Source organism: Notamacropus eugenii, chromosome 3 (genome assembly GCF_028372415.1).
Source record: "Notamacropus eugenii isolate mMacEug1 chromosome 3, mMacEug1.pri_v2, whole genome shotgun sequence".
Taxonomy (NCBI): Eukaryota; Metazoa; Chordata; class Mammalia; order Diprotodontia; family Macropodidae; genus Notamacropus; species Notamacropus eugenii.
The window spans coordinates 473424286-473437789 of record NC_092874.1 but is presented as its reverse complement, the minus strand read 5'-3'; the positions used below and the strand labels follow the sequence as shown (position 1 = coordinate 473437789).

The following is a 13504-nucleotide window of genomic DNA, read 5'->3' as shown; positions in this document are numbered from 1 at the left end:
ACTGCGTATTGTAAAATGAGACCTCAGAATAACATTGGGGCTATCATGGTTGAACCTCAAAAAATGACCAGATTTCATTTCTCAAGTTTCGTGCACTTCCCATAATTTCCAGATAGTAGATCCACCTAAATATTTCCAAAGTTTCCTTTAAGAAGACAAAACCATTTTCTCCTTTGAATCCTGTAGTTTGGGGGAAAGACAACTAATGGGTGCTTCATCTATTTTACCTGTGTGATAAGATTCCTATAACTTATATGGACCTCTCTGTTGTCTTCTTTCCTCAGAACAAATGCCAAGCTTTTGTGTTTGATGTAGTCACAAGCCAGGCCTTTGACATTTTCATCATATTTCTCATTTGCCTTAATATGATTGTCATGATGGCAGAAACAGACTCTCCTGAAGAACCCGATATGAAGAAGGCAGAACTTCTAGAAACCCTCAACTCCATCTTTGTTGTCATCTTCACGGTTGAATGTCTCTTGAAAATCTTTGCTTTGAGGCAATTCTACTTTGCTAATGGTTGGAACTTATTTGATTGTGTGGTGGTGGTGCTCTCCATTGTTAGTAAGTAAAGATGGCAGCCGAGGGTTATAATGCTTCTAGCGAGGCTTTGAGAAATGTGCTGAAGTTAACTGCAGTTTCATTAACAATACATTCCCAATATCATTTTAACATCAATCTGCATGACATTTTGAAAACTTGGGCTGACTTTTTAAATATCATTTGATGCTATAAAGTTGGGAGAGGTTATGATCAGATTTCTATCTAATTGGTTTTGTCCATGCTGGCAAAATGAAATGAAAAATTTCAATTCAGTAAATACTTATTAAGTTCCTACTGTGCACAAAACTTTATGATGGGTAGGTCCTAGGTAAGAGCAAAGTTTAGCTAGGATCCAATCTTTACCAACATGGACCTTACAATTCAAGTCCAGTAGGGGAAGGTGACACATACAGAAATAACTAATACACAACAACTCAATCCAACAAGTGGTTATTGAACCTGGGTTATGAGCATGGACTCTACTACGTACAAAGGATGCAAAGACAAAACATAAAAGAGTCCCTATCCTTTAAGAGTTGTGATTCTACCAGAGATAGAACAAGTACAGGGATCAGTAAATATACGAAAATCTGAGGAGGGAGAGAAAGCTTTTCTAGAGGAGATAAGGCATGCATCAGTAACAATAATACTTGCTCTAGGTATAGCACTTTTAGGAATACAAAATGCTTTCTTCACCAGTTATAAGTGGTATCTCAAGTACCCCAGAAACTAAGAATTGGCAGGAACCTTAGAGATAAGCAATTGAAGCAAAATGTAGCTGAGAACCCCTCTACAATGTGGACTGGGCTCAATTAGTCAACATTCAAGATTCTCTAGTGAGGAAGAACCCATCACCTCCACAGGCCATCCATTCTACTTCAGGACAAATCTCATTGCTAGGGACTTTTGTTTTATATATTAAATCTCAATTTGTTTCCTTTCACCTCCCACCTATTATTTCTTATTTTGAATTTTGGGGTCAACTGGAACAAAGCTAATTCTTTTAAAATAGGTTAACCCTTCAAATCTTTAAAGACTTAACTGCTAGCAGGTCCCCCTTTAGTCTTCTCCAATCCAAACATTCTCTGTTCCTTCAATTTGCATTCTTATAACGTGATCTCCAAGCCTCTTACCATCCCAGTTCTCCTTCTCTGCGTATTCTCTATTTTATGTTCTTCATAAAATGTCACAGAGAATGGAGTAGAGGATTCCAAACATGGTCCATCTAGGGCTGAGGACAGCAGTATCATTAACCTTGTTTTACCAATGAGGTCACTGAAGCTCAGAGAGGTCGAATAACTGTCCTCCAGGTGACACAGCTGCTAAGTTTGAGGACTCAGCATCATCTTTAATGATGATGCAGTGGTGATGATGGTGATGATAGCTAGCATTTGTAGATTTAAGGTTTACAAAACACTTTGTAGATGTTATCTCAATTGATCCTCACGACAACCCTGGAGGTAGGAACCATTATCACTCCCAATGTGCATATGAGGAAACTGTCTCAGAGATTAAGTGATTTGTCCAAGGTCACACAGCTAGAAGGTGTTAGAGACAGTGTTTGAACTCAGGTATTCCTGACTTTAAGGCCAATCTTCTATATCCTGTGCCATCTATCTCTCTGCCTTCATACTCTAGTACCTCAAATTGATGCAATATAGCTTTGAATGTGATTGATGAAATCTTAGAAGGAAGATGAAAAAGACTTGATTTTCAGTTAGGGATCATCAGGGAAAGCTTTATAGAGAAAATGCTATTTTAGAAAGTGAAAAGAGAGGTAGTTCAGTCTACCTATACATAGAAAGCAGAAAGATGAAAGCTACTGAGATGCAAGGGGACCAAACCAAAGAAGAGGTGGTGGGTGAGTCATCCCTTTGGCCTTGAACATAGGAGACCTTCCAGGTGAGTTTCAGGAAAAGGTATAGAGAGGAGTGAGGTTGTGGAGGAGTGTGAATGCCAGGCTAAGTAGTTTGAATCATAGATTTGGAGCTGGAAATTCCACCTTCCTCATTTTACATGTGACTTGCTAAAGGTCAAACAATCCTACAAGATCCAGGATTTGAATGAAGCAGAGACGTCTCAAACTCGATAACCCTAATCTTCCCAGTAAAATAGAAGACAAGGTCATATGTAATCTTGGTTTTGGAGGCTTGAGGAATTGTCCAACTAGTGGGAGAAGGTTTCAAATAACCAATGTCAATCAGAAAGATCCAAAGTACTATGTGAGACCAAGGTGAGAAAATTTACTTACACCTGGGTGGAACTGGGGCAGGGGAGAGGACATAATATAAAAAAAATCCAGGTCAGGGTCAACAGACATGGATCTTCCCACCAGCTAGGAGCTTTTGATCTGAGACACTATAGTCACGTGATAAAGACATAGCAACAACTGATCTTCAAATAAAATGAAACAACAACAAAAACAAGATTCTGAGCAAGGACAGGGATAAACACACACTGTGGAGTGTTGGGTTTCAAAGTCACAGTTACCTTCCAAATGAGGAAGCCAAGCTGGCCAAGGGGCAAGAAAGCATCCATGTGTGGGCTCTTCCTGCCTTCCCAAATGCAATAGAGACATTTAGGATTCTTTAAGATGGTTGCCCCTGACACGACTGGAACAGACCTTCTATGAGCTTTCTCCTAATCTCTATCTGCTCATTAAAGTCCAAGCCTTACCCATTCTGAACTTCTTACACTTAGCGGCCTTCATTGTTTTGTTCATCCTGATTCTCACAAGTTTAAGTTGGGAACTTCACATTTATGTTGCTAATAATCCCTTAATCACACAAATATTTCTTTTCTTGTATAATGAGAGAAATCTTCCCTCCCTCTGTGAGAACCTTGCATACTTCTGATGGGCCCTGTGTTCTGGCTCAGATTCTGGGGTTTGGTGCTATGGGATAAGGCAGTAAATTCTGAGTGATCCCGTGAACTTTCCCATTCCCCATAGATGAAAGTACCAGAGAGAGGAAGGAAAAGAGAAAAAACAGATGTCTTTTCTTTGAGTCTATGAGGGGACTAAAGGTCACTTAGGGTTTGCTGTGTCCCCCCAAAGGACCAAAGCCTTCAGCACTGAACTGGGACACCAGAAATGACCCTGGGTCCTCAGATCGGAGGAGCTTCCCCTTTTGTCCCCATCATACTTATGTTGGGTAATAGTGAATTCATAAAAGAACCATCAAATATCCTGAGCTATTATCATTATTATTTATTATTAATATGAATATGGACTCACATGAACATTGGCTTTAGTGTTCCCATAGCACCCCCGTGAAATAGGACAAATCCTTTTATCCCAATTCCACAAAGGAGGACATTCAGGCTGAAAGGATAAATGCCGTAATCATGCAGCTCTTAGTGGTTTGGTCATTATCTAGTTGTTTGATCATGGTTCTGTGCCTAAGTCACAAAGCTAGGAGCAAATCTAAGATTTGAGTCCTGGTTTGTTTTTGTTTTTTTTTTTTACTACGCCTACATATTTTTGGAGAAGGTGCCATTCTTGCCACCTCACTCCCCCACCTCCATATTCAATCAAATATCATTTCCTGACAATTTTGCCTCTGCAGCACCTCTCAAATATGCTCTTTTCCCCCTCTGACACTGTTGTCCCACTGAAACAGATCCTTATCACCTCATGCCTGGACTATTGCAATAGGCTCCTTGTGGTTTGCCTATCTTGAGTTTCTCCCCACTCCAATCCAGCCACCATGGTGATTTTCCTAAAGTGCAGGTCCAACCATGTCACCCCATCCTACACACTAAACTCCAATTACTCCCTTTTGCCTCCAGCATCAAATGTAAATTGGTGCTTAGTATTCAGAGTCCTACGTAATCTAGTCCCCTCCCAACTTTATAGGCTTCTTATGCCTTACTCTTTGATTCAGTGACATTGGCCTCTTTGACATTCCATGAACCAAACACTCCACCTTGGGCTCCAGACATTTTCTCTGGCTGTCCTCCATGCCTGGAACCCTCTCCTCCATCTCTGCCTCCTTCCTTCCTTAGCTTCCTTAGGATCTCCACTCAAATCCCATCAACTATTGGAAGTCTTTCCCAATTTTTCTTAATGCTAATGCCTTCTCTCTATTGATTATTTCTAATTTATCTTGAACACCAAATGTTTCTCCATAATTATTTATATGTTGTCTCATTAGAATGAACCGAGCTCCTCAAGGGCAAGGACTGTCTTTTGCTTAGCACAATACCTGGTGCATGAAGACACTAAGTAAATGTCTCTTGACTGACTGAAAAAGTCAGAATAAGAATCCAAATCAGAAGAAAATCTATGATCCCTGGACTGTGTCACCAAAAGATACAAGGAACTTTTTTCTAATGGAATTCACTCTTTGTATTTCCTCTCATGCTCTCATCCCTAAGGTTCATCATAGAACCTAAGGATCCTTGAGAAGGCAATGAAATTACAACCCTGCCCTTAAGAGGCCACTCAAAGCCGAGCTAATAAGTAGTCACCTGCTTCCTAGCTCTCAAATTGTATCCACCATTTGGAGAAAGTCCCCATTTCTTAGGGACACAAAAACACAAACCAAAATTGTTAATATTTAAGGACATTGGGAAATAAACCTTTTTAATTCAGATTCTACCTTTCAAATTGTGGATAGTTTCACTTCTTCAAAATGCCTTTTAGGTAAAGGGACCAACACTCTCCTCATCACATGAAAGTAACCAATACAATTTGTAGCTAGCATATGTTTTCATGAATTCAGAATGTTTTCTGAAAATTTAATTACTTTATTGTTTTCCTAAAGGCTTTTTGGTTTCCCTACTGGAATCGAGTAAGAAAATTCCATTCCCTCCCGTGCTCTTAAGAGTCATCCGCTTGGTTCGGATCGGCCGAATACTCAGGCTTGTTCGAGCCGCTAAAGGAATCAGAACTCTTCTTTTTGCGCTGATGATGTCCCTTCCTTCCTTATTCAACATTGGACTTCTGCTCCTTCTGGTTATGTTTATCTATGCCATTATTGGTATGACTAATTTTTCCCATGTGAAATTTGAGGCAGGGATTGACGACATGTTCAACTTTCGAACCTTTGGCAGCAGCATGCTCTGTCTCTTCCAAATCACTACATCAGCCGGCTGGGATGCTCTCTTAAGTCCTATGTTGAGTTCAAGAAATTCATCTTGTAAGGCAGAGAATTCTTGTAGTTCTGAAAATTTATCTTGTCACTCAGAAAGCTCATCTTGTCCCAGAAATGACTTCAAACCAGATAGAGACTGTGTGAGCCCTGTCATGGCAATTACATTCTTTGTCAGTTACATCATTATCTCTTTTCTAATTGTTGTAAACATGTATATTGCTGTGATTTTAGAAAATTTCAACACAGCCACCGAGGAGAGCGAGGATCCCTTAAGTGAGGATGACTTTGAAATATTCTATGAAACTTGGGAAAAATTTGATCCCAAAGCAACACAATTCATTGAATACTCAGCACTCTCAGACTTTGCCGATGCTTTGCCAGATCCCTTACGTGTGGCCAAGCCAAACAGAAATCAACTTCTATTGATGAATCTGCCCATGGTCAGTGGCAATCGACTCCACTGCATGGATATACTGTTTGCTTTTACCACAAGAGTGCTGGGGGACTCAGAAGGTATAGATTGCCTTAAAAGCCAGATGGAAGAGAAATTCATGGAGGCTAATCCTAACAAGAAATTATATGAACCAATTGTGACCACCACAAAACGCATGGAAGAAGAAAGATGTGCTGCTGTCATCCAGAAGGCCTATCGACTGTACTTGAGGAAAAGTAATGCCAAGAAAACATCTTCTTTACCAAATCAGATGGTTTGCAATGGAGCCATTGGTAACTTAGAAGTACCTGATGGCAAAGTACACTTTGACTGACGTTGATTGAGATCAGTCAACAGACTGATCAGAAGCTATATCCTTACAACGTTTTGCCTTTATACTATGATGGAAGCATAGGGTGGAGTCAGTGGCTTGAGGAGTATCCAATTGATAGCTGAATTTTAAGTTTTTTTAATTATGAAATGTAGATATTTGTTTATTTAAATATACAAGGAAGACTTTAAAATATGACTTAAGCATTCTCATATTACAATGATATACATCAAAGTTTCCTCTTTAAAAATCAGATACTGTATTAATGCACAAAAGAAAATTCATAAAGGGCTAGAGAAGACCCATTAATGTCTGAATTATATTTAAATGTCATTTCTCCACCCACAGATGCGATGTGGCACCCTGATATAGCACATTGCTCCTAAGAATACTCATATACAATGACCTTGCATGCTAACCAGGAAATGCTGGTGAATTACAGATGCTTTGTGTTGTCATAAAAGAAATTTAGCTTGTTTAAAACATTGAAAATATATATTAATTACCAGTGTGTATGTTACCTACAAAAATATTTATTGACTTTGTCATGAACACTTGAAAAATTAAATGTTAATTCTTGATATATTTGGATGATATTAATTTTTGATGGCACTCTTTGTCTTACTTTCTTGTCTTCTCATTTGATTAGGAATATTACATGGTAGCTTAGAATTTAGTGCTTTTCTTAACCCAAAGGTCCAGACGTCGTCATGATGTGGAGGTGTCTTTTGGTTCTTAAGGATACACTGATAGAGCTCAGCCATCGGTAGATCCTACAGAGCTGGAAAAGCCTCACCTCTGGTGGACAGGCTGTCTGTTTGTGATCTGTAGATAACCTAGCAAAATTCATACAAGTTTATCAATGGGAGCAATCAATGGAATACATCAACATATGAGGACCAATAAAGCATGGAGAGGATTGATATATATACTACAAGAAACCATGGTCTTAAAGAATGAGAGTAACCAGTCTAATTATGTGCCATGGTCTGTGCCCAGTCCTATTCAGTAGTCAAGACCCTGCCAATCAAGGACTCTCACCTTGCTAGGTTGCAGCCCTAGGCCTCCATTCTACAAGCCCTTCACTTTGCCCTTTTACCCTCCATATTTCTTTGAAGGTACTTACAAAGACTTGCTTGCATACAGGTTTTAATTGTGGAAATGAACTAAAGCTGGTCAATACCCAGGCACCCAGCACTCACTTCCCCAGGTATCCATTTTTTATCCATCTTGACATTGATCTCCCCATGGCAGACAGTCCCAAAGCCAGGAAGTTCTCCTTCCTTTGTTGTTTCTAGCAAGGTGAGGCTTTCATTAAAGGCAAAACTTCTGAAGGCAGATCAGCATTTGTTGATGTGATGTAGAATCTTGGGGTATTTTCTTTTCCTCCTGCAAATGTGATGGCAGAGCAGGTCTGCCTCCAGGGTGGCTTCACTTTCAGATGGGCACAATTTTGCTTTTAGATCCTCAGCCCTAAATGAGGTGTACATTCACTTTATGCCTTAGGACTGAGTCCCAGGCAAATCCAAAGATGTTTCTGCTTTGCTCTCTCAGTCCCATCACACAGAAATAAAAAACATTGGCTCTTGCAATCAAGCTGCAATTTCCCACTTTCACTACTTGTATTCCAATTCATTCCTTTCAAATCTGCCCCTTACTTTTAACTTCTTCCTTCACTCCTATCATTCACCATCCTGGGTTACACTTGTCTTCAAAGTCTCACGTAGGAAAGGTAAAGGAACTATATGAATAAAATAAGGGAAATGGAGTAACTGCTTTGGAAGGGAAAATCCCTATCTTCTATAACTTGTGTGAGGATGTGTCCCCAGAAGTGGGAGCTCTTCTCCAAGCTTCCTTGCCAACAAAATGAGGTGTGTGTGACGCTGTAGCCAACATCTGGCAAGAATGGTTTCACACTCAAGGAGCTCCTGAGTCAGGGAGAAAGGGCAAATATTCTCCAAACCATTCAAGAGTAGCCGAAGGTCATGCAAAAAGCAAAATGCCCCATTTATCAAATGACTTGAGAAATTACATCACCAGAAATGATTTTTTTAGATCACTGTAGCCCCAAAATAAATTGTAACATTTTGATATTTTTAGTGGAAACCTATGACTAAGCAATACAAAACTCAGTCTAACAAGAGGCTATTGGTCTTCTAGCTGGGAGTTGCCACTGTTAGTCAACAAAAGTGGCCCATTGTCTCTACAAGGTCTAATCTAGTGGTATTTCCATTAGTTATATTTATTTAAAACATAGATACAACGAGGAAAGGAAGGAAGGAAATAATCATTAATTAAACATCAATGATGTGCCAGGAACTGTATTAAGTACTTGACAAGCATTTCATTTGACTCTCACAAGAACTCTGGGGGGGTGGGTGCTATTATTAGCCCCATTCAACCCATGAGGAAACTGAGGCAAACAGAGGTTAAGTGACTTAACCAGGTTCACACATGTCCAATATGAAGATATTAAAACCCATAGTCCTATGCCTTTTTTTTTTTTTTATAACAGTAAGGTACGCTGGGGCTTTTGAAGGCTATTCCAAGGGAGCTCCAACTTTGGGGAGATTCTAACAAATTAGAAAGAATTCAAGTATAAACCTTGAAATGAACTGCAATTATCTCACTTGAAGACCATCCTAGGGAAATATGGAAAGTGTTCTTACCAGCTGACTGGTTACCAAGTGACCCATGGAAGAAAACATGAGGATTGCAAGGTCCTCTGCCATCCCTGCTCCTTCCATATTGACAAAACAGAAGAAAAGAAGTCAGAGGGTGATGACACAGTTCTGAGAATAGTGACAAACAACAATTTAACTATTGGTTAACTGGGATCTTTGTCCATGACTACCAAGTTGATCAATGATCAGAGGAATTGAACCCATTGATAGTCTTCTTGTAAATGAAACAACCAGTAGAATACAAGTTTCTTGAGGTCAAACATGGTTATTTTTTTCCTTTTTGTATCCCCAGTGTCTGATGTATTTGTAAAGAGTCAAACAATGTTTGTTGAACTAATCAATGACCAAAAATGGAAGTGTCTCAAGTCAATTGTGTGGGAGACAAAAGATGGGCAGTCTATGTTAGTAAAAGAAAAGATAAAAACTTTCCGGCATTTTGGAGTATTGTGGGGCATTTTTGGAAAGACCCACGCAAGAATTACACAGATTAAGTTGTGATGTTCGTGAGTAGACAGATTACCCACACTAATGAAGTCCTTAGAATAACCAGAGGACCCCAGAACAGAAGGATGAGTAGAACAAAGACAGCACACGCTGTAGAGGCAGCATGGTATACAGAAATCAGGAACCCTGGATTCTAGTCCTAGAACATGGCTACCTCACTCTGTGATCTTGACCTTTTCTGGGACTCTATTACTTCATCTGTAAAATGAAGAGATGACTCCTTGTCCTCTCCTGGGGCTAGTGTGAAGGTCAAATGGAATAGGTGTATTTTCCCCCAATTCTGTCCTTTTATAAAACTGTAAAGCACACCATATTATTCATGATATTCACAGAGGTGGAGAACAGAATGAGAGCCTTGCACTATGAAGGGAAGACTTCTTTGATGGGCACCTGGGAATGCCAAGGGAGAAGGGAAGGAGGAATACCAAAAGTAAACATTGTTGACAGGGTATCAGGGAAACCCTGGTAGTGGCATTCAAGCTATGCACATATGAGACTTTTGTTGCGGGCCTCATCTAATAAGTTTTTCATAGAAGCAATTTCTTAGCTTCTACCTCCTCAGCTCCTGCCATTCATCCTGATTTTTACTTCCACAAATCCAAAGGTGGGAAGATGCAAATCCCAAAGTGGAAATCGGTCAGTGAAGAAGGTGAAAAGAAATATCTGTCCAAACCCACAATCATGTCTCCAATGTCATGATATCCTTGATGATGCCTGCCAAAAGTATGGTCAAGATACTGGAGTCATTAGTTTTTAGTCCCTTGTAAAATCAGTTATGGTATACTGGAAATATGCAAACATACAATGTGAGCATCCAAATAAACATCCACATTGAACAAGACAAGAATTATTAACCCTGGGTTTCAGGTAATCATCTCAAGATCTCACAGCCAATATATATCAGCAATACATTCATTTGATAGAGCACAATGTCCAGTGTCACTTGAGAGATTGCTTCAATGACTGCAGAGAGACATTACATGCAAGACATATTTTAAATGAATATATTGTAGCATTACATGCATAACCATAGAACACAAGCAAATAAGTATAACAGCTAAACAAAGCAAAATAATGCGTAATAATGTAGATGGCTATCAATGTATAGAAAAGGAGTATTAGCCAAGCTACACATATAGCTAAGAGACAACTAAATCTACATGCATGATGTGCACCCCTAAGCAAATAAATATGAATAACAAAATAATGAAACGAGTGTAATCAAAATGTGCAATAATGAAGACATGTATCAATGTACATGTGTAATTGAATGGAAGGCACACATTTTATGAGCAAGCATTAATAGTGCTGCCTGGCTACATGGAAGACCACTTAGTTCCCTCTTTTAGTAACATAAAGTTAATTGGGACAAGAATCAAAGAGATCCAGATCTCTTGTGTTCTTCTGGTCTACCTTGCTTCCACCCTTTCTTCTTACTCAACACAGTGACCACCTCAGTTCAAGTTCTCTTCACCTCTCTCCTGGACCGATACAATGGTTTCTAATTTGACCTCCTTGAATTGACGGCTTTTACTGTTCAGATGGAAAAAGCAGGTGGAGGTGGCACCTGAGAACTAACCAGAAACCTATGGCTATATATGCCTTTTATCAAGAATCTAAAGTGTATGTGTCACAAGAAGTGGCCTGGGCACAGGCCAAGCATCCCATGGGCACATCACAAGAGGTGGCAGGGTATATCAGCTCCTCCTTCTCATCAGATAGCCACTAGTACTAGAATATAGCACCCAGAATGGGGTACATCAGCTATGGTGTGACTACAATGGAGGATACAAGAGGATTATTATCTCCCTTGTCTTTTATAGGGAACTTCCATATAGCCTGAGATCATATTAGATGGTTGGTTGCTACATCTTTCTTTTCACTCATTTTGAGGTTGCACTTCTCTCTAATCCCCAGGTGTTTTTGAAATCAACTTTTTACCCACATCTCCCACATGTTGTATTTCCCCATCTGGCTGTGTTCTTTTTTTAACCCAAAGGCAGGAATTGAGTCTACTTTTGAAAAGATTTATACAATTGTTTAAATGTGGAATGATAACTTGAATTTACATATAATATTAAAGCACTTATCTCAAAACAATCCTATTAGGTAATATATTATTATCCCCATTTTACAGATAAGGAAATCTAAGCTCAGAGTGATTAAGAGACTTATGTATGAGCACAGAACTAGTAAATGTGATTTATCTCTAATAGATTTCATCATGGTAAAGTTTATCAAGATTTTTTGAGATTCTGGATCTATTATTAACATATTACTTATCTCATTCATTATGTCACACACAATTTCAATAGTGATGATGACCAAAACAGGTTTTGTGGTACCTCTCTTTACTATGGTAACAAACGATGAAGTCATTATTTCTTGGGTCTGGTAGTTCAACCAATTCTGAATCAACAGAACTGAACTGATCATCTTGTCCATGTTATCTATAGAGAGATCATAAATGATTTTGTCAAGTATCTTGTTGAAATTCAGACACACCCTGCATATGATATTCCTTGATTTTCTAACTCTGCCAAAAAGGAAAGAATGTTGGTATTCATAATGGTACTTCATGAACCAGTTACGTCTCATAGTGATCATTGCTTCTTTTCGTAAATACTCACAGACTATCCCTTGGAAAAGTCTGTTCTAGGTTTTTCCTGACCAAATAATTAAGATCCAACTCCTATCCTGTTCATTCTTTTTGAAAATGTATATATTTCCTACATCTCCAGTCTAGGGAGAGACATGAGGTAGTATGTGCCACTCAAGTCAGACCACCACCACCACCGCCACCATCTTGATGACTACCTTCTCCCCTCAGATCCTGATGGAGACGCTCTAGGAATCCTGAATCCAAGAGCCTTGAGAAGAGCAGTGCTTCCAGTACACTGTCCTCAGCCATCATCCTGGGAAGCTGCCGCTGTGGAGATGCAACTTGGACATGCTTCTACAGGGGCTACAGCCACAGCTATTGGAAACCCAGAAAGGAAAGTTCTTGCCATGAAACCCTCAGCACTGGAAAATGTCTCAACATCAAAACTGAAAGGTTTATATCAGTGGGGATGGCATTAAAGAAGAAGCCTGGCCATCTGCTTTGCTGCTGCCCCTAAGGACCATGGGACCTTTCCATCTGACCTGCAACAGAAACTTTCTATGTGTGTTTTCTTGCTCATTAGAATGTGCATTGGGACTACCTTTTCTATTGGTAGCCTCAGTTCAGCACAATACTTTACATTGAGTAAGCACTTAATAGATGTTCCGTTCATTAATTCATTTGGTCAGTCAGTCTGATGGTACCTTCTTTATGTCTCTTCTAGGGTCAAGTACCCCTGCAAATTCTTTCAGGGGATCTTAGATTTAGAGGTGGGAGAGATTTAAAGATCATTGAATCAAATGGTCTCATTTTACAGATGAGCAAACTGAGAGTGCAGTGAGAGGAAAAGATGTGCCAAGATTACTCAGGGAGTCAGTATCAGAGTTGGGTCCTTTGGTTCCCAATCCAGCTCTTTGCACTACATCACACCAGAGTAGGACACTTGAGAATGCAATTCATTCTTGCCAAGTGACGTTTGTTTATCATGGGCAGCTCGATGCCCCCTTATCATTTCATCATGTCTTACTTAGATTGCTAGTCCCTATCAACCCTTTTTTGTTACATTCTTTCTTCTCTGAAAATTATTCCCTTCTGTTAGAAAAAATGCAAAGAAAAGGGAAATAAAATGAGTGACCTTGAGTAGTTCCACCACATCTCACTTTTGCATTTTTATCATCTTTTCTGTGGTTCCTCTTCTGGCCTTCAGTGAAAGGAAGATAGAAGGAAGGAGGGGAAGCAAAGAAGGAAGAAAGGAAGGAAGGAAAGAAGGGAAGGAGGGAGGAGGGAGAAAGCGAGGGAGGGAGAGAAGAA

At 39.5% G+C, this 13504-nt stretch overlaps 1 protein-coding gene and 1 long non-coding RNA gene across 8 annotated transcripts in view; one reads left to right on the top strand and one right to left on the bottom strand.

The window, feature by feature from the left end:
* The window catches only part of SCN11A (sodium voltage-gated channel alpha subunit 11), a 229891-nt gene extending 222888 nt beyond the window's left edge, over positions 1 to 7003 (top strand). For all 6 annotated transcript variants that reach the window (XM_072598947.1, XM_072598948.1, XM_072598944.1 and 3 more), the window contains 2 exons: positions 285 to 564; positions 5310 to 7003. In XM_072598947.1, coding sequence (XP_072455048.1) covers positions 285 to 564; positions 5310 to 6406 — 1377 coding nt within the window. In that variant the 3' untranslated portion in view covers positions 6407 to 7003. The remainder of the gene's footprint in view (positions 1 to 284; positions 565 to 5309) is intronic.
* Positions 7004 to 11846: 4843 nt separating this feature from the next.
* LOC140497704 (uncharacterized) overlaps positions 11847 to 13504 on the bottom strand; it is a 29494-nt gene continuing 27836 nt past the window's right edge. Inside the window, exon 4 of one of the 2 annotated variants that reach the window (XR_011964824.1) lies at positions 11847 to 12041. This is a non-coding gene — a long non-coding RNA (uncharacterized lncRNA). The remainder of the gene's footprint in view (positions 12042 to 13504) is intronic. The other variant, XR_011964826.1, reaches the window with a different exon arrangement.